General features: G+C 33.3%; 1 protein-coding gene across 1 annotated transcript in view; it reads right to left on the reverse strand.

Moving 5' to 3' along the window:
* LOC136034073 (cell division control protein 45 homolog) overlaps positions 1-21537 on the reverse strand; it is a gene marked incomplete in the record, with an annotated part of 98361 nt that overhangs the window by 26369 nt on the left and 50455 nt on the right. Inside the window, 1 exon segment of the mRNA XM_065715192.1 lies at positions 13987-14063. Coding sequence (XP_065571264.1) covers positions 13987-14063 — 77 coding nt within the window.

Below are 21537 nucleotides of genomic sequence, written 5' to 3' on the forward strand. Positions count from 1 at the left end.
TCGAATGGTTTTGAGAAAAAAAGAGCGGGGGAGGAAGCCTAGTTGCCCTCCGATTTTCGGTTAATTAAAAAGGCAACTAGAACTTTTAATTTTTTACGAATCTTTTTATAAGTAAAAGATATACGTAACTTATAAATTAGCTTACGTAAAGAACTTTTGTATTCTTATGTTTTTATTACATATATGAGGGTGTTCGCCCCCTCGTCAGTACCTCGCTCTTTACACTAAAGCTTAAATTTTGTCCCAATTCATAATGAATGACCCCTGAATCACAAAAGCCGCAGAATAAATAGTTGAAATTACTAAAAATACTTTGGCGTAAAGAGCGAGGTATTAGGAGGAGGTGAGCCCCTCATATGGGTAATAATTTCTGTTCGTTTGAAGTTTTAATGCTGGTGCTTACTTCCAGCTGAAAAAACTTTTTCATTGTTTTTTTTTTAAGTAATGCTAGTAAATCCTGTGCTCTCTTCATGGAAATTTTCTTCCCCATGACAAATTCCTCGATGGAAAGTTCCCCCAACATATTCCCCTCTTCTCAACCCCTGCCTCCAACCAAAAAATCTTCCTGAAAACGCCTGTACACTTCCCAATAACCATTACTATATGTAAGCACTGGTCAAAGTTTTGAACTTGTAACCCCTCCCACGGGGACTGTGGGGGATAAGTCGTCCCCAAAGACATAGTTATAAGGTTTTTCGACTACGCTGAATAAAATGGCTATCTCAAAATTTTGATCCGTTGACTTTGGGAAAATAATTAGCGTGGGAGGGGGCCTAGGTGCCCTCCAATTTTTTGGTCACTTAAAAAGGGCACTAGAACTTTTCATTTCCGTTAGAATGAGCCCTCTCGCAACATTCTAGGACAACTGGGTCGATACGATCACCCCTGGAAAAAAAACAACAAAAAAACAAATAAACACGCATCCGTGATCTGCCTTCTGGCAAAAAATATAAATTCCACATTTTTGTAGATAGGAGCTTGAAACTTCTACAGTAGGGTTCATACGCTCAATCTGATGGTGTGATTTTCGTTAAGATTCTACGACTTTTAGGGGGTGTTTCCCCCTATTTTCTAAAATGATGCAAATTTTCTCAGGCTCGTAACTTTTGATGGGTCAGACTAAACTTGATGAAACTTATATATTTAAAATCAGCATTAAAATGCGATTCTTTTGATGTAGCTATTGGTACCAAAATTCCATTTTTTCGACTTTTGATTACTATTGAGCCGGGTCGCTCCTTACTACAGTTCGTTACCACGAACTGTTTGATGATCGCCAGATTCAATATGTGTAAATACAGTCACAACTAAATTTAGTTCTTTTCTATTAGAATACTGTCTTTAAACAATTAAAAAAAAAATCCATTTTTATGAATATTAATGTTTGAAAATGGTTCTTCGTTACAGTCCTTCTTGAAGATGATCGCCAGATTCAATATGTGTAAATACAGTCACAATTGAATTTAGTTCTTTTCTATAAGAATACTGTGTTTAAACAATTTAAAAAAAAATCCATTTTTTGAATATTAGTGTTTGAAAATGCTTCTTCGTTACAGTCCTTCTTGAAGATGATCGCCAGATTTAGTATGTGTAAATACAGTCACAATTGAATTTAGTTCTTTTCTATAAGAATACTGTCTTTAAACAATTAAAAAAAAATCCATTTTTTGAATATTAGTGTTTGAAAATGCTTCTTCGTTACAGTCCTTCTTGAAGATGATCGCCAGATTCAATATTTGTAAATACAGTCACAATCGAATTTAGTTCTTTTCTATAAGAATACTGTCTTTAAACAATTTAAACAAAATTCCATTTCTTGAATATTAATGTTTGAAAATGCTTCTTCGTTACAGTCCTTCTTGAAGATGATCACCAGATTCAATATATGTAAATACAGTCACAATTGGATTTAGTTCTTTTCTATAAGAATACTGTCTTTAAACAATTCAAAAAAAATCCATTTTTTGAATATTAATGCTTGAAAATGGTTCTTCGTTACAGTCCTTCTTGAAGATGATCGCCAGATTCAATATGTGTAAATACAGTCACAATTGAATTTAGTTCTTTTCTATAAGAATACTGTGTTTAAACAATTTAAAAAAAAATCCATTTTTTGAATATTAGTGTTTGAAAATGCTTCTTCGTTACAGTCCTTCTTGAAGATGATCGCCAGATTTAGTATGTGTAAATACAGTCACAATTGAATTTAGTTCTTTTCTATAAGAATACTGTCTTTAAACAATTAAAAAAAAATCCATTTTTTGAATATTAGTGTTTGAAAATGCTTCTTCGTTACAGTCCTTCTTGAAGATGATCGCCAGATTCAATATTTGTAAATACAGTCACAATCGAATTTAGTTCTTTTCTATAAGAATACTGTCTTTAAACAATTTAAACAAAATTCCATTTCTTGAATATTAATGTTTGAAAATGCTTCTTCGTTACAGTCCTTCTTGAAGATGATCACCAGATTCAATATATGTAAATACAGTCACAATTGGATTTAGTTCTTTTCTATAAGAATACTGTCTTTAAACAATTCAAAAAAAATCCATTTTTTGAATATTAATGTTTGAAAATGCTTCTTCGTTACAGTCCTTCTTGAAGATGATCGCCAGATTCAATATGTTTAAATACAGTCACAATTGAATTTAGTTCTTTTCTATAAGAATACTGTCTTTAAACAATTCAAAAAAAATCCATTTTTTGAATATTAATGTTTGAAAATGCTTCTTCGTTACAGTCCTTCTTGAAGATGATCGCCAGATTCAATATTTGTAAATACAGTCACAATCGAATTTAGTTCTTTTCTATAAGAATACTGTCTTTAAACAATTTAAACAAAATTCCATTTCTTGAATATTAATGTTTGAAAATGCTTCTTCGTTACAGTCCTTCTTGAAGATGATCACCAGATTCAATATATGTAAATACAGTCACAATTGGATTTAGTTCTTTTCTATAAGAATGCTGTCTTTAAACAATTTAAACAAAATTCCATTTCTTGAATAATAATGTTTGAAATGCTTCTTCGCTACAGTCCTTCTTGAAGATGATCGCCAGATTCAGTTACAAATCAGAATTGGCAGAAAGGTCTATTAATGACTTACTGAAACTACAAAGGTGTCATATATGATTTTTGAAATGATGCTCAACTCATCGATTTAAATTGTTGTTTGTTTTTTTGGTACTTTTCTTACACAATTTAGCTAAATTTGTGAGCCATTTTCAGCCACTTCCAAATTCAACCCTCTAGTATACCCCCTTTGCGTAAGAAAAAAATCATGAACGAGTGACTGGGTACATCAATAACAAGATTCAATAGCTCACCGGTAACAATATTTGGCTGTGGCCGTGGTAACTTAGCTTTAAATATTAACTAAGACAAATATTTGTCTTATAGGACTAAAGATATTCGGTTCTAGGGAAGACTAGAAATTGAACATAATAAATAAAATATAAGTAAATAAAATTCTACTTTCAAGATAGACTTAAAACTAGAAAAAATTCTTTTTTCGACAACCTATGAATATAAGTGAAAACAAGGGGTGCAAAACGGACTGCGCTTTATACAACTTGATCTCGTTCCCTCAACAAACTCACTCTTTTAATTTGTATTTATAACTTAGAATTTTGTTTTTAACTGAATTGATGAGAGATTGGTTGTTATTAGTTTTTTTTTTGCTGTTTCGCTTGTACTGAATTATTAGTTAGAAAATGAGTTTTATGTACCCGCCCAGTCGCAAGTGCTTTTTTGTATCTTCCTTTGGGCGGGTACTTGCATATTAGTTAAGTTTATTTGATTTATAAATAAAATGAACTGAACTGAAAAAAAATAAAGTGAACTGAACTTAGATCCATTCGACAATTTGGTCAATTGTTATGTAATACCCAATCCGTTTTATGCTCTTCGTTTTCACTTGTATTCACATATTCTAAAAAAAAAACTATTTTTTCTACTTTAGCCCATTTTGAAAATAAATATATATATTATTCATTTTGAATTTTAGCGCAATCTATATTCGGTGCATGCCCTAAAACAAATTCCGAACTGATTTTTCTCATTTTAGATAAGCCATCCCATTTCATCAGATCTTGAAACAGATACTGATTTAAACGGAGAAATAAGCTTTTCAAAAAGTTAAGACAGCCATTCTTATATAGTGTACGGATACAAAAAGTTAATTCCTGCGATTTGGCGTTGTTATCAAAAATCTTTGAAGCTTAGAAGGATAACAGTTCAGAGGTAAGGATTACAAGCTCATTTATAATTAGGCCTAATATATTCAATAAATTCGTTTAAATCATTTTTACTGTCTCATACATTTTTTTCCCTGCGGATTAAAACACGGAATAATAATGATTTGAATCGAGATTCCTAGAAATGTTGGCGTTTAAGAGTTATGTTAATAAGAATAGAATTACTAGATTTTTTCATAAATATAAGGTTCCTTTTCAATGAATATAATCTCCAGTCCAGCCTTGAAGTCGAATTGGAAAATGAAATTCATCTTTTGAGGAAAAGATTAAAGGAATCCTTCTGTGCATTTTGTCCATTTGTTCAGTTGCCATGACGTCTGAATAAACCATAAATGAACGATGGTTAAATTTGGAATTGTAGGATCAGAGGAGCCATCTTCGCTACCAAGCAAAGATGTAAACACGTCAATATTTTCTTTCCTTACAGTAAACGAGCATACACGTTTTAGTTTATTTTTCGTTCCAGAGACAACTATGAGGATAGAAAAACATCAAGTGTCAACTGTCCCTCGGCCGTTATTCCGTCATTTGCAGGCATACAAAAAATGGGTTTCCCCGACAAGATTGTCCGCATGATCGTTGCATTGTTGGGTCATACGAACTGATGATGGGGATCTTGCTCATTTTCTTAGCGCAAAGTTTGGTAACCACCTAGGATGCATTCTATTTTCACTTCTGTTTGCCATCGTCATCGACTGTATCCTTCAAACGTGTAACATCCCAGGTGGAATCCAACTCAACCACAGACGCACTCTATGTGACGGTGATTTTGCTGGAGACATAAGCTCTTTAATCTCATTTAAGAGACAAATTGCACCAAAACATTACTGAGGTATCAAACAAAGCAGAACCAGCAGATCTGTGAATCAGTAAACTAAAAATAACAAGATCTAAGAGCTCATATGGCACTTGTGACGAGGCCAGACAAGCCAAGAAACAAGAGCTCATATGGAATGAGCTCTAGGAAAATCGGAGGCTTAATACTGGTCGGGATTTAAAATAAGAGCCTTGAGTCGCGATGACCTTCTAAATATCAAAATTCATTAAGATCCGATCACCCACTTGTGAGTTATAAATACCTCATTTTTCAATTTTTCCTCTCCGTGCAGCTCCCAGATGGTCTAATCGGGGAAAACGACTTTCTCAAGTCAATTTGTGCAGCTCCAGGACACGCCTACCAGTTTCCATCGTCCTAGCACGTCCAGAAGCACCAAACTCACCAAAGCACTGAACCTCACCCCATAACTCCCTCAAAGGGAGTGGATCCAGTACGGTTACGTCAATCACGTATCTACGACATTTGCTTATTCTGCCCACCAAGTTTCATCCCGATTTCTCTACTCTAAACGTTTTCCAAGATTTCCGGTTCCCAATCCAGCTCCTCCAAATGTCAATAGATCTGGTCGGGATTTGAAATAAGAGCTCTGAGACGTGAGCTCCTTCTAAATATCAAATTTCATTAAGATCCGGTCACCCGTTCTTAAGTTAAAAATTCCTCATTTTTTTAATTTTTCCAAATCGACACCCCCCAGCTCCTCCAAAGTGAACAGATCCGTTCCAATTATGTCAATCAAGTATCTATAACTTGTGCTTATTCTTCCCATTAAGTTTCATCCCAATCTCTCCACTCTAAGCGTTTTCCAAGATTTCTGTTTCCCCCCTCCAACCCCCTATGTCCCCGGATCCGATTCAAACTGAAAATGGAGCATCTGAGACACAAGATTCATTAAGATCCGATCACCCATTCGTAAGATAAAAATACCTCAATTTTCACGTTTTCCAAGAATTCCGGTTTCCCCCTCCAACTCGTCCCAATGTCACGGATCTGGTCAGGATTTGAAATAAGAGCTCTAAAGCACAAGATCCTTATAAAAGTGAAATTTCATTAAGATTTGATCACCCGTTCGTAAGTTACAAATACCTCATTTTTTTTCTCCCACCAAGTTTCATCCTAATCTCTCCGCTTTAAGTGTTTTCCAAAATTTCCACCCCCCTCCCAATTACACTGGATCCGGTCGGAGCTTAAAATGAGAGATCGGAGTTACAAGATCCTTCTAAATATGAAATTTCATTAAGATACGATCACTCCTTCGTAAGTTAAAAATACCTAATTTTTTCTAATTAACCCTCCCCCACTCCCTCAAATAGAGCAGATCCGTTCCGGTTATGTCAATCACGTATCTAGAACTTCTGCTTAGTTTCCCCACCAAGTTTCATCCCGATCCCTCCACTCTAAGCGTTTTCCAAGATTTTAGGTCCCCCCCTCCTCCCCCAGTCACCGGTTCCAGAGCGGATCCATTCCGGTTATGTCAGTCACGTATCTTGGACTTGTTTCTATTCTTCCCACCAAGTTTCATCCTGATCTCTCCGCTTTAACTGTTTTCCAAGATTTCCGGTCCCCCCCAACTCCCCCACACTTAATGATTCTGAATCCGGTCGGGATTTTAAGTAAGAGATCTGAGTTACGAGGTGCTTCTAAATATTAAATTTCATTAGATCCGATCACTCCTTCGCAAGTTAAAAATACCTCATTTTTTCCAATTTTCAGAATAACCCCCCTCCCCCAACTCCCCCGAACAGAGCAGATCCATTCCGGTTATGTCAATCACGCATCTAGGACTTTTGCTTATTTTCCCACCAAGTTTCATCCCGATCCCTCCACTGTAAGCGTTTTCCAAGATTTTAGGTTCCCCCTTCCAACCCCCCAATGTCACCGGACCTGGTCGGGATTTGAAATAAGAGCTGTGAGACACGATATCCTTCCAAATATCAAATTTCATTAAGATCCCATCACCAGTTCGTAAGTTAAAAATACTTAATTTTTTCTATTTTTCCGAATTAACCGGCCCCCCACTCCCCCCAGATGGTCAAATCGGGAAAATGACTATTTCTAATTTAATTTGGTCCTGTCCCTGATACGCCTGCCAAATTTCATCGTCCTAGCTTACCAGGAAGTGCCCCAAGTAGCAAAACCGGGCCAGACCGACAGACCGACAGAATTTGCGATTGGTATATGTCCCTTGGATAATACCAAGTGCCATAAAAAACATACAGAACAATGAAAACAAACTACCTACCACACTCACTCAAAGTCTAAACTGAAGCACTTGAGAAGATTAAACGATTTAAGTACCTTGAGACTTGGGAGCCTCATGGAATCACCTTAAATTCGAATTTTTTTTTAAACTGAAACTAAGGAGCAACATTAAAAATTAAACAAACAGAAATTATTACGTATATGAGGGGGTTCGCCCCTCGTCAATACATCGTTGCTTACACTTAAGTCGAAATTTTGTTTCAATTCTTTAAAAATGACACTTGAATCATAAAGGGTTTAATTAGAATAAATAGCTCTTTCGGAAGTACTAAAGAAAACTTTAGCGTATAGAGCGAAATGTTAGCGAAGGGGCAAACCTCTATCTCAAAAATTTTTCGGGTGTCTTTGGGAAAAATGAGCGTGGGAGGGGGCCTAGTCGCACTCTAATTTTTTGGGTGACTTAAAAAGGGCTCTAGAACTTTTAATTCCCGTTTGAATGAGCCCTCTCGCAATAAGCGTCAATACGATCACCCCTGGGAAAAAGAAGAATAGGAAGAAAAAAACACGCGTCCGTGATCTTTCTTCTGGCAAAAAATATAAAACCCCAAATTTTTGCAGATAGGATCTTGAGACCTCTACGGTATGGTTCTCTTATACACTGCATCTGCAGGTGTGATTTTTACTAAGGTTCTATGACTTTAGGGGCATTTCCCACCTTTTTTTAAATAATGCAAATATTTTCAGGATCGTAACTTTTGATAGGTAAGACTAAACTGAATAAAACTTACATATTTGAAATCATCATAAAAATTCGATTCTTTCGATGTATCTAATGGTATCAAAATTCCGTTTTCTAAGTTTCGGTTACTATTGCGCCGGGTCGCTCCTTATTTACAGTTCGTTATCACGAACTGTTTGATTAGCACACGTAATACATGCGCAGGAATTACTCTTATTAAATTTGGAAAGGCATGGAAGAATACAGCCTACTCCATCAAATTGAAGCTCCGGATCTTTCATGGTAACGTCCACTCGGTAATGATGTACGAATAAAAACCTTAGGTGTTAACTAAGATTTTAGGCAGCTTGAAATTAATTATGGCAGCTTGAAACACGAATCCAATGGTTTGAGAATAACTGTCTTAGTCGGGTTCTTCAAATACATTGGACTGCCAAGTTACAAACCGTCTCATTTGCAAAAAAAAAACGAAATACCCGTTTGAAGTTAATGAGCGACCCGGCTCGATAATAACTCGGTAAGATGTACGAATAAAAACCTTAGGTGTTAATTAAAATAACTCGGTAAGATGTACGAATAAAAACCTTAGGTGTGAATTAAAATCTTATGCAGCTTGAAATTAATCTTGGGCAGCTTGAAACACGAATCCAATGGTTTGAGAATAACTGTCTTAGTCGGGTTCTTCAAATACATTGGACTGCCAAATTACGAACCGTTCCATTTGCAAAAAAAAAAAAAAAAAAAAAAAAAAAAAACAAGAACGAAATACCCGTTTGAACTTAATGAGCGACCCGGCTCAATAATAACTCGGTAAGATGTACGAATAAAAACCTTAGGTGTTAATTAAAATTTTATGCAGCTTGAAATTAATCTTGCGCAGCTTGAAACACGAATCCAATGGTTTGAGAATAATTGTCTAAGTCGGGTTCTTCGAATACATTGGACTGCCAAATTACGAACCGTTTCATTTGCAAAAAAAAAAAAAAAAAAAAAAAAAAAAAAAAAAAAAAAAAAAAAAAAAAAAAAAAAAAAAAAAAACAAGAACGAAATACCCGTTTGAACTTAATGAGCGACCCGGCTCGATAATAACTCGGTAAGATGTACGAATAAAAACCCTAGGTGTTAATTAAAATTTTATGCAGCTTGAAATTAATCTTGGGCAGCTTGAAACACGAATCCAATGGTTTGAGAATAACTGTCTTAGTCGGGTTCTTCGAATACACTGGACTGCCAAATTACGAACCGTTTCATTTGCAAAAAAAAGAACGAAATACTTGATTGAACTTAATGAGCGACCCGGCTCGATTATAACTCGGTAAGATGTACGAATAAAAACCTTAGGTGTTAATTAAATTTTAGGCAGCTTGAAATTAATTATGGCAGCTTGAAACACGAATCCATGAAATACGAATGGTTTGAGAATAACTGTCTTAGTCGGGTTCTTCCAATACATTGGACTGCCAAATTACGAACCGTTTCATTTGCAAAAAAAAAAAAAAAAAAAAAAAAAAACGAGAACGAAATACCCGTTTGAACTTAATGAGCAACCCGGCTCGATAATAACTCGGTAAGATATACGAATAAAAACCCTAGGTGTTAATTAAAATTTTATGCAGCTTGAAATTAATCTTAGGCAGCTTGAAACACGAATCCAATGGTTTGAGAATAACTGTCTTAGTCGGGTTCTTCCAATACATTGGACTGCCAAATTACGAACCGTTTCATTTGCAAAAAAAAAAAAAAAAAAAAAAAACAAGAACGAAATACCCGTTTGAACTTAATGAGCGACCCGGCTCGATAATAACTCGGTAAGATATACGAATAAAAACCCTAGGTGTTAATTAAAATTTTATGCAGCTTGAAACACGAATCCAATGGTTTGAGAATTACTGTCTTAGTCTGGTTCTTAAATACACTGGATCGCCAAATTACGAACCGTTTCAGTCGCAAAAAAAAAAAACAACGAAATACCCGTTTCAACTTAATGAGCGACCCGGCTCGATAATAACTCGGTAAGGTGTACGAATTAAAACCTTAGGTGTTACTTAAGATTTTATGTAGCTTGAAATTAATCTTAGGCAGCTTGAAACACAAATCCAATGGTTTGAGAATAACTGTCTTAGTCGGGTTCTTCGAATACATTGGACTGCCAAATTACGAACCGTTTCATTCACAAAAAAAAAAAAACAAGAACGAAATACCCGTTTGAACTTAATGGGCGACCCGGCTAAATAATAACCGAAACTCTAAAAAACAGAATTTTAACACAAATAGATATTTTAAAAGAATCGGCTTATTATGCTGATTTCAATATATAAGTTTCATTAAGTTTAGTCTTACCTCCTAAAGGCTATAATCCTGAGAAAATTTGCCTGATTTTGAAAAAAAAGAAAACAACCCCCTAAAAATCATAGAATCTGAATAAAAATCACGTCATAAGATTCAGTACACAAGAGAACCCTAATTTAGAGGTTTCAAGATCCTATCTGCAAAAATGTGGAATTTTTTCAGAAGAAAGAATTCGGATGCGTGTTGAACCATCACATTTCAATGCGTCGAAGGAAGATCAAAGTAAGTAAGAAGGGCAAGATTCGTAGCTTAGTCAATTACTTTGAGAATTTCCCAGCTCCATCCCGAAGATCGTCACGGGATGGCCTACAGTTTTTGTAATACTAAAGGTCTAATTATCACAAGAGTTTGAGTCATCACAAGTCAATACCTCGTGGTACCTACAACGCTCAAGCAAACCTCTTTTCAGCTTTCTAGATCCAGCCAGAGTAATTAGATAATCCACGGACATAACAATAGTTCTTAGAGAAACGAACCAGAGTAATAACATGATATGGGATCTTGCGATACTATAGGTCTTATTATCAACAAAAGTGTCTGAAGTCGATACCTCGAGGCCTCTAAAATGCTCAAGGTCCTTAGGCAGAGCCACAAGAAAAATAAAGGAAAGGGGTGGGGTGGGTTAATAAAGCTAATGATCAAAAACCATAACTAAGAAAAAAAATTATATTGCGTAAATTTCTGAAATCGTAAAAAAAATTGTCAGGGTGATAAGGGATTAGGAAAATATCAACACCATCACCTCGAGTTGGGCCCGCTAACATTCCTTGCACTTAATTATGTGTGAGAACATAATAATAATAAAAAACAAATGCTACGCGGGAACTCAAAAGACGTACGTGACAGCGGTCCAAATACGCTTTACCCAGCTGCTGGCAGCTGGCCAACTTTTTTAACTATCACTTTTCCTTAATATTGAAAGACAAATTCATTAACAGGTTGAGCAACTAGGATCTATTTTTACAAGAAATAGAAAAATGACCTCAATCCTGTTCTTTTCCAAAAATTCTGATATGGAAACCTTTGATAGAAAAAGGTTACCTAAGAAGGATTACGAAATGATAGGTTATCAAATTCCAATAATTTATAGCATCTCTAATTTATCTATCAAAAAAGAAATGACTAGCTATTCTTTTGAGAAAAGAAGATCAATTTTGTGGATTGCGAAAAGAAAACGAAATTGATTACGGGGATGGAGGGACGCAAAGATAATGGCGTAACTAACTTAGTCTGTGTCAATAAGAAATTCTATATGTAAAAGGGAACAAATACTAGGTTGAACAAATTTGAAAAAAGGCGTAGCTAACTTATTCTATGACAATAAAAAAATTTTACGTATATAAGGGAACAAATACTAGGTTGAACAAATTTGGAAATAAAAAGTTCGATGTAGACTGTGTTTGCCCCAAAGGACTTGTGTTATCAGACTCCAAATACTGGTAGAAGTACACTTATTTGAGTGATTGAGTATACCCGAGTACATCAGTGAAGTACACTGATTGAGAGATGATTTGAGTCCCCGTCGGTAGAGTGTTTCAAAAATTTTCAAACAGTTCGTGGCAACGAACTGTAGTAAGGAGCGACCCGGCTCAATAGTAAACGAAACTCTTAAAAACGGAATTTTGAAGATACATCAACAGAATAAGATTTTTATGCTGATTTTAAATATATATGTTTTATTAAATTTAGTCTTACTCATCAGAAGGTTACAAGCCTGAAAAAATTTGCCTTGTTTTGGAAAATAGGGGGAAACACCCCCTAAAAGTTATAGGATCTTAACAAAAATCACACCATCGCGTTTAGTCTATCAGAGAGCCCTACTATAGAAGTTTCAACCTCCTATGTACAAAAATGTGGAACTTAGTATTTTTTGCCAGAAGACCGATCACGGGTGCGTGTTTATTTTTTTTTTTTTTCAGGGGTGATCGTATCGACCAAGCGGTCCAAGAATGCCGTGGGAGGGCTCATTCTTACTGAAATTAAAAGTTCTAGTGCCCTTTTTAAGTGGCCAAAAAAATTGGTCCCCGGATTGGGGTTTCAAGTTATAAACCTTGACCAGCGTTTACATATAGTAATGGTTATTTGGAAGAGTACAGACCTTTTCAGGGGAATTTTTTGGTTGGGGAGGGGGGTTGAGGGGAGGGGGATACGTAGGAGGATCTTCCCTTGGAGGGATTTGTCATGGTAGAAGAGAAATTCCATGAAGGGGGCACAGGATTTTCTAGCACTATTTTTAAAGAAACAGTGAAAAAATAAATATGCCACTGAAAGTAAGGACTATTTCAACTGTTTATTCTACAGCCTTTGTGATTTAGGGGTCAATCTTAAAGAATTGGGACAAAATTAAAGCTTTAGTGCAAAGATCAAGGTATTAACGAGGGGGAAAACACCCTCATATACATAATAAAAATATACGAATATAGAAGTTCGTTACGTAAGTTAATTTGTAAGTTACGTATATTTTTTACAAATAAAAACGTTCGTTAAAAATTAAAAATTCTAGTTGGCCTTTTAAGTAACCGAAAAATTGGAGTGCAACTAGGCCTCCTCCCCCACCTTTTTGCTCAAAATCGTCTGATCAAAACTAAGAGAAAGCCATTTAGCCAAAAAAAAAAAATATTAATACGCAGATTTTGTTTTAATTATTTATTTAATTTGCGGAGAGCCAAAATCAAACATGCATTTATTCAAAAACGTTCAGAAATTAAATAAAAAAAACAAGTTTTTTAACTGAAAGTAAGGAACGACATTAAAACTTAAAACGAACAGAAATTACTTCGCCTATGAAAGGGGCTGCTCCCTCCTCAACGCCCCGCTCTTTACGTCAAAGTTTTTTACTGTTTTAAAAAGTAGAGTTGAGAGAAAGAGGCAAACTTCAGCGTAAAGAGCGGGGCGTTGAGGAGGGAGCAGTCCCTTTCATATCTATATAAACCCCTTTCATATTTCAGAAATAGATATATGGTAGCTTCAGGTTCAATTGGGCCCAAAGCAATGGGAACCATTAAAGCGATTTAGTTCCTTGTTTTCCCAGTTGGCCAAACCAAGCTAAACTCACGCCCACACAGCCTACATACTATTTTGAATATGGATATAGAACTCGGTAGGCATGTTAAACGAAATAAATAAGAATAACGGGACAAGCTGACACATTAACAACTTGAAACAAGTTCCAGGGAAAAGGGGTTTGGATTGGACAAGTTCCAGGGGTAACGGGAAAGGCGGTTACATCTTCGGTTATGCCACAAAAAATTAGATGCAGAAGCTCTTAATGAAAAAGGTATGCTGGAGACATTATTAAGAGATAAAGGCTATAAAACAATAGTTTTTGCCCAATGACTGTTGCAATTTTTTTTGAAGGTTACAATACTTCGCAGTTCACATGTATTTGTAGTAATTCAACGGGTGGAAGGGGGTGACAGTTCCCCATTTATGGAGGGGGGTAAGGTACGAGATTATTCATTCATCAAAGCTAAAAGCTAATAGCGTTAAATCATACGTTATGGGTTAGATACACCCTGCCACTAGAATAAAACCATTATTGGTGGAGTTCTTTATAACCATTAGAGAGCAAAACAAAACGCAAAGGAAAAATGGAGCTCACCTGACGAATCAAAGAATTCAAAACTAATCCGTGACTTGCTTCGAATAGAAGCGGCTGCGAAGGCTTTCCCAAATAGACTACAAAAAAGAAAGCAAGTTAAATTTAATATCTGGAAAAAAGCTAGCAAAATTTAACGTTCACTTTTTTTTCTTTCTCGAGTTTGATAAAACCACGAAGTTACTAAAATAATATGTCCAGACAAATTATAAAAGTTCCGAAGGGTACCGCTGTTTCAAAAACCAGTCATTTATTCTTTTCCTCACACGATTTGAACTTCATTTTTTTGGGGGGGGAGGAGCACTTTTTCACACCAATTTAGTAAAGGGCTTCCTAAATTTGTATTGCCTTGCGTCTATCATGCCACTTATTTCGGTTTTAAATTCTATGCTATATCACTTTTTTGGAATGGTGCCAAGAGTTACCAGCTAATAGAACTGTTCTAAATGAAGACGTTGATTTCAATTTACATTATACCTTTTTGTTAGTATACTTTGATATTATATTTTGCAAAATGAGAATTAGGAGGAAAGCGACAGTTTTTTTTTATCATAGTAATTTGAAGTTATATGATACTTCTTCAAATTTAATTAGGTTTTAAAATAAATTAAAAGTTTTAGTTTTTCCGATGAGTTACAAATCTTAAAATCTTCATTTCTAAAACTTAAAAATAATTGGAATTTTGAGGTTTTCAAACAAAAATTGTCTTTGTTTTAACTTCAAGACTAGGCAAAAACGTTTTGCAATTTAACCCTTCCCCAACAGAAAAATCATCTGGTTAAGTTTGCTTGACAATATACTTAACGATGTAATAAAAATATATATTTAACCTCGACTGAGCCAAATACAGGCTAGATAGTGATTTTATTTCGTGTTCAGTTAGCTAAATCATTCGCAAAACTGGTCTCAATAGTATGACTTTTGTGGTGAATGCTTAAGCTGCTATTTCTTCCAAAACAAGATTATGGAGAAAAGATCTTTTATTTTTTGAGTATCATACAGTGATAATGAAACTGACAGGGTTAGAAATCTTGTGAAAGATGCAATTAGCTTCTATTTTCAACTCCTAGCAACATTCAACTCCAATGTTAAAATGACATTTCTAGTCGAAATATATTACTTTCCTATCCATTAGTTTTCCTAACTTTTGTGCGCGTTACTAGCAAGCTAGAACCAGCTAAGAAACAATGACTACTTTTATGTCCCGATTATACATTCTGCGTCGTGTAGTTGAGCAGAGAAGAAACTGGAAAGTCAAAAAGCGGAAGCCCAAATGAAACTCGTATGCGACTCAAGGAGAAGGCAGATGAATTGAGTCCAATAAAACTGAATAATACAAATAAATTACAAAACATAAATACAAATAGCAAATAAAACATATACAAACATTATATAAATAAATAAAAATAACAAATAATAATATCAATAAATACAAATAAATGTATCTACACACAATTCAAACATAGTACAAAACGAAATAAAAAACTGGAAACTGGAAGCTGGAAACTGGAAAGTCAAAAAGCGGAAGCCCAAATGAAACTCGTATGCGGCTCAAGGAGAAGGCAGATGAACTGAGTCCAATAAAACTGAATAATACAAATAAATTACAAAACATATATACAAATAGCAAATAAAACATACAAACATTATATAAATAAATAAAAATAACAAATAATAATATCAATAAATACAAATAAATGTATCTACACACAATTCAAACATAGTACAAAACGAAATAAAAAACTGGAAACTGGAAGCTGGAAACTGGAATGTCAAAAAGCGGAAGCCCAAATGAAACTCGTATGCGGCTCAGGGAAAAGGCAGATGAACTGAGTCCAATAAAACTGAATAATACAAATAAATTACAAAACATATATACAAATAGCAAATAAAACATACAAACATTATATAAATAAATAAAAATAACAAATAATAATATCAATAAATACAAATAAATGTATCTACACACAATTCAAACATAGTACAAAACGAAATAAAAAACTGGAAACTGGAAGCTGGAAACTGGAATGTCAAAAAGCGGAAGCCCAAACGAAACTCGTATGCGGCTCAAGGAGAAGGCAGATGAACTGAGTCCAATAAAACTGAATAATACAAATAAATTACAAAACATATATACAAATAACAAATAAAACATACAAACATTATATAAATAAATAAAAATAACAAATAATGATATCAATAAATACAAATAAATGTATCTACACACAATTCAAACATAGTACAAAACGAAATAAAAAACTGGAAACTGGAAGCTGGAAACTGGAAAGTCAAAAAGCGGAAGCCCAAATGAAACTCGTATGCGGCTCAAGGAGAAGGCAGATGAATTGAGTCCAATAAAACTGAATAATACAAATAAATTACAAAACATAAATACAAATAGCAAATAAAACATATACAAACATTATATAAATAAATAAAAATAACAAATAATAATATCAATAAATACAAATAAATGTATCTACACACAATTCAAACATAGTACAAAACGAAATAAAAAACTGGAAACTGGAAGCTGGAAACTGGAATGTCAAAAAGCGGAAGCCCAAATGAAACTCGTATGCGGCTCAAGGAGAAGGCAGATGAATTGAGTCCAATAAAACTGAATAATACAAATAAATTACAAAACATATATACATAAATACAAATAGCAAATAAAACATATACAAAAATTATATAAATAAATAAAAATAACAAATAATAATATCAATAAATACAAATAAATGTATCTACACAAAATTCAAACATAGTACAAAACGAAATAAAAACTGGAAACTGGAAGCTGGAAACTAGAATGTCAAAAAGCGGAAGCCCAAATGAAACTCGTATGCGGCTCAAGGAGAAGGCAGATGAATTGAGTCCAATAAAACTGAATAATACAAATAAATTACAAAACATATATAAAAATAGCAAATAAAACATATACAAACATTATATAAATAAATAAAAATAACAAATAATAATATCAATAAATACAAATAAATGTATCTACACACAATTCAAACATAGTACAAAACGAAATAAAAAACTGGAAACTGGAAGCTGGAAACTGGAATGTCAAAAAGCGGAAGCCCAATTGAAACTCGTATGCGGCTCAAGGAGAAGGCAGATGAACTGAGTCCAATAAAACTGAATAATACAAATAAATTACAAAACATATATACAAATAGCAAATAAAACATATACAAACATTATATAAATAAATAAAAATAACAAATAATAATATCAATAAATACAAATAAATGTATCTACACACAATTCAAACATAGTACAAAACGAAATAAAAAACTGGAAACTGGAAGCTGGAAACTGGAATGTCAAAAAGCGGAAGCCCAAATGAAACTCGTATGCGGCTCAAGGAGAAGGCAGATGAATTGAGTCCAATAAAACTGAATAATACAAATAAATTACAAAACATATATACATAAATACAAATAGCAAATAAAACATATACAAAAATTATATAAATAAATAAAAATAACAAATAATAATATCAATAAATACAAATAAATGTATCTACACAAAATTCAAACATAGTACAAAACGAAATAAAAAACTGGAAACTGGAAGCTGGAAACTGGAATGTCAAAAAGCGGAAGCCCAAATGAAACTCGTATGCGGCTCAAGGAGAAGGCAGATGAATTGATTCCATTTAAACTGAATAATACAAATAAATTACAAAACATATATACATAAATACAAATAGCAAATAAAACATATACAAACATTATATAAATAAATAAAAATAAAAAATAATAATATCAATACATACAAATAAATGTATCTACACACAATTCAAACATAGTACAAAACGAAATAAAAAACTGGAAACTGGAAGCTGGAACTAGAATGTCAAAAAGCGGAAGCCCAAATGAAACTCGTATGCGGCTCAAGGAGAAGGCAGATGAATTGAGTCCAATAAAACTGAATAATACAAATAAATTACAAAACATATATACAAATAGCAAATAAAACATATAAAAACATTATACAAATAAATAAAAATAACAAATAATAATATCAATAAATACAAATAAATGTATCTACACACAATTCAAACATAGTACAAAACGAAATAAAAAACTGGAAACTGGAAGCTGGAAACTGGAATGTCAAAAAGCGGAAGCCCAAATGAAACTCGTATGCGGCTCAAGGAGAAGGCAGATGAATTGAGTCCAATAAAACTGAATAATACAAATAAATTTCAAAACATATATACATAAATACAAATAGCAAATAAAACATATACAAAAATTATATAAATAAATAAAAATAACAAATAATAATATCAATAAATACAAATAAATGTATCTACACACAATTCAAACATAGTACAAAACGAAATAAAAAACTGGAAACTGGAATGTCAAAAAGCGGAAGCCCAAATGAAACTCGTATGCGGCTCAAGGAGAAGGCAGATGAATTGAGTCCAATAAAACTGAATAATACAAATAAATTACAAAACATATATACATAAATACAAATAGCAAATAAAACATATACAAACATTATATAAATAAATAAAAATAACAAATAATAATATTAATAAATAAAAATAAATGTATCTACACACAATTCAAACATAGTACAAAACGAAATAAAAAACTGGAAACTGGAAGCTGGAAACTGGAATGTCAAAAAGCGGAAGCCCAAATGAAACTCGTTTGCGACTCAAGGAGAAGGCAGATGAATTGAGTCCAATAAAACTGAATAATACAAATAAATTACAAAACATATATACATAAATACAAATAGCAAATAAAACATATACAAACATTATATAAATAAATAAAAATAACAAATAATAATATCAATAAATACAAATAAATGTATCTACACAAAATTCAAACATAGTACAAAACGAAATAAAAAAGTTTTTGATTACCATTTTCTTGTTTATTTGTCCATTTACTTTGTTAATTACACTTAGTTAAATACAAATAAATGTATCTACACACAATTCAAACATAGTACAAAACGAAATAAAAAACTGGAAACTGGAAGCTGGAAAGTCAAAAAGCGGAAGCCCAAATAAAACTCGTATGCGACTCAAGGAGAAGGCAGATGAATTGAGTCCAATAAAACTGAATAATACAAATAAATTACAAAACATATATACATAAATACAAATAGCAAATAAAACATATACAAACATTATATAAGTAAATAAAAATACCAAATAATAATATCAATAAATACAAATAAATGTATCTACACAAAATTCAAACATAGTACAAAACGAAATAAAAAAGAGTTTTTGATTACTATTTTCATGTTTATTTGTCCATTTACTTAGTTAATTACACCTAGTTAAATACAAATAAATGTATCTACCCACAATTCAAACATAGTACAAAACGAAATAAAAAAAGAGTTTTTGATTACTATTTTCTTGTTTATTTGTCCATTTACTTAGTTAATTACACCATTTATTTGGTTCGAGTGTCTTCTTTAAAATAATCTTCTGAAAAAAAAACTAAACGAAATTCCTATAATATTGGTGATAAAAATTTTGTGTTTACATATAGTAATGGTTATTGGGAAGTGTGCAGACGTTTTCAGGGGGATTTTATTTTGTTTGGGGGTGGGGCTGAGGAGAGGGGGCTATGTTGGAGGATCTTTCCTTGCAGGAATCTGTCATGGGGGAAGAGAAATTCAATGAAAAGGGCGCAGGATTCTCTAGCATTACTATAAGACTATATTTTATATTTTACTGACTATATTTTAGCAGCTAGAATATTAAACTTCCATAAAAAATTAGATAGTTTCGCAAAAAAAACACATCATTACAGGGTTTCTTTCGAATCTCATCTTTCGAAATCCGAAACATTTCCCAATAAGAGATTTCATTTTTATCCCTCCATGATAATAGAGCAAGGATCAATTAGCAGTTTGTTCTAGCTCTGAAGAAGAAAAAATCGCATGCGCTGATTCAGGCAATTTTAAATGTCAAATAGTTCGAGGTAACGAACTGCAAGTAAGGAGCGATGCGGCTCAAAAGTAACCAAAGTCTAAAAAACGGACTTTGGACATCAATAGGCATATCAAAAGGATTGGCTTATTACGCTGATTCTAAATATTTAAGATTCATTAAGTTTAGCGTTACTCATCAACAGCTACAAGCCTGAGAAAATTTGCCTGATTTTTGAAAAACTTTTCTATCAAAAACCCTGTTAAAGAGGTTTTAGGCTCCCATCTGCAAAAGTCTGGAATTTTGTATTTTTTGTCAGATGTAAGATCACCGATACGTGCTTTTCTTTCTCAAGATGATCGAATCGAGCCGATAATCCTAGAATACTGAGAAAGGGCCCTTGAATACTGAGAAGTTATAGTGCCCTTTCTAAATTACCAACAAGATTGGAGGGCTACTAGACTCCATCCCATCCCCATTTCTTCCCAAGTCTTTGATCAAAATTGAGATAGCCATTTTGTTTAGCATAGTCGGAAGATCTAAAGAATATGTGTTAAGGGATGAATTGACCACCCCACAGCCCCCAAGGGAATGGGTACAAGCTATGAACTGTGCCCATTTTTTTAGTATTATATTAGATTCATTGATTACATATATGGATATTTTTCGGGGAGACAGGGAATTTAAGAGGGAGGATCTTTACACGGAAAAATTTTCCGTGGAGGAAGGGAATTTCTGTGAAGGGGGAGCAGGATTTTCCAGCATTATTTAAAAAACGATCAGAAATAAAAAAAAAGAACAAGTTTTTTCAACTGAAAACAAGGAGAAACATTAAAACTTAAAACGAGCACAAATGATTACGAATATGAGGTGTTCCCTCCTTCTCAATATTTTAATCATCACGCTAAAGTTTTATTTTGAGCTTTGAAAAAAGCTTCCTATTTTAATTAAACAGCCCTTGAATTTCATGAATCATTCTTAAATAATTGGAAAAAAGTCAAACCTTAGCATAAAGAGTTGGGTATTGAGGATGGGGAAATGCCCCTCATATTCGTAATAATTTCTTTATGTTTTATTTTTGACGTTGCTCCTTGTTTTCAACTGAAAAAAAAACTTGTTTTATTTTTCTTAATTACAAAAGAAAAAGCTATTGATTCCAATTATTTTTATTTTTAAATTTACAAGAACAAATTATTTTGTCATTCTAATCCAGATTCATCAACCAAAAATAAACCGTTCACATAGCAAGAGTATTGAAATCCAAAGGGACTTGAATTCTTTTAATATTTCCTTTCAAAGGAAACCTTCAGCCTTTTTTAGTTCTGACGCAAATACTGAAGTTCTATAGTTCAAGAAAGTTGTTAACTATTAAAGTAGTTTTGTAAAAAGCCTCATCTTTCCCAATTTTCCTCGTAAAAGATTTTGTTTTTGCCACACAATGAAAATAGAAAAAGAGACAGTAAGCAATTTTTTCTTGCTTATATAACAAAAGACTGAAAATGATGAAATAGACAAAGTCTTAAATGCTAGAAAATACAGCATTTTCCTTTTTTTACTTGGCCTACAACCCACAGTACAAATGTATATGAAAAGCAGCGGAGAGCCCTATACTCTCCATTATAGTT

The sequence above is a fragment of the Artemia franciscana genome, chromosome 12 (assembly GCF_032884065.1).
Source record: "Artemia franciscana chromosome 12, ASM3288406v1, whole genome shotgun sequence".
NCBI lineage: Eukaryota > Metazoa > Arthropoda > Branchiopoda > Anostraca > Artemiidae > Artemia > Artemia franciscana.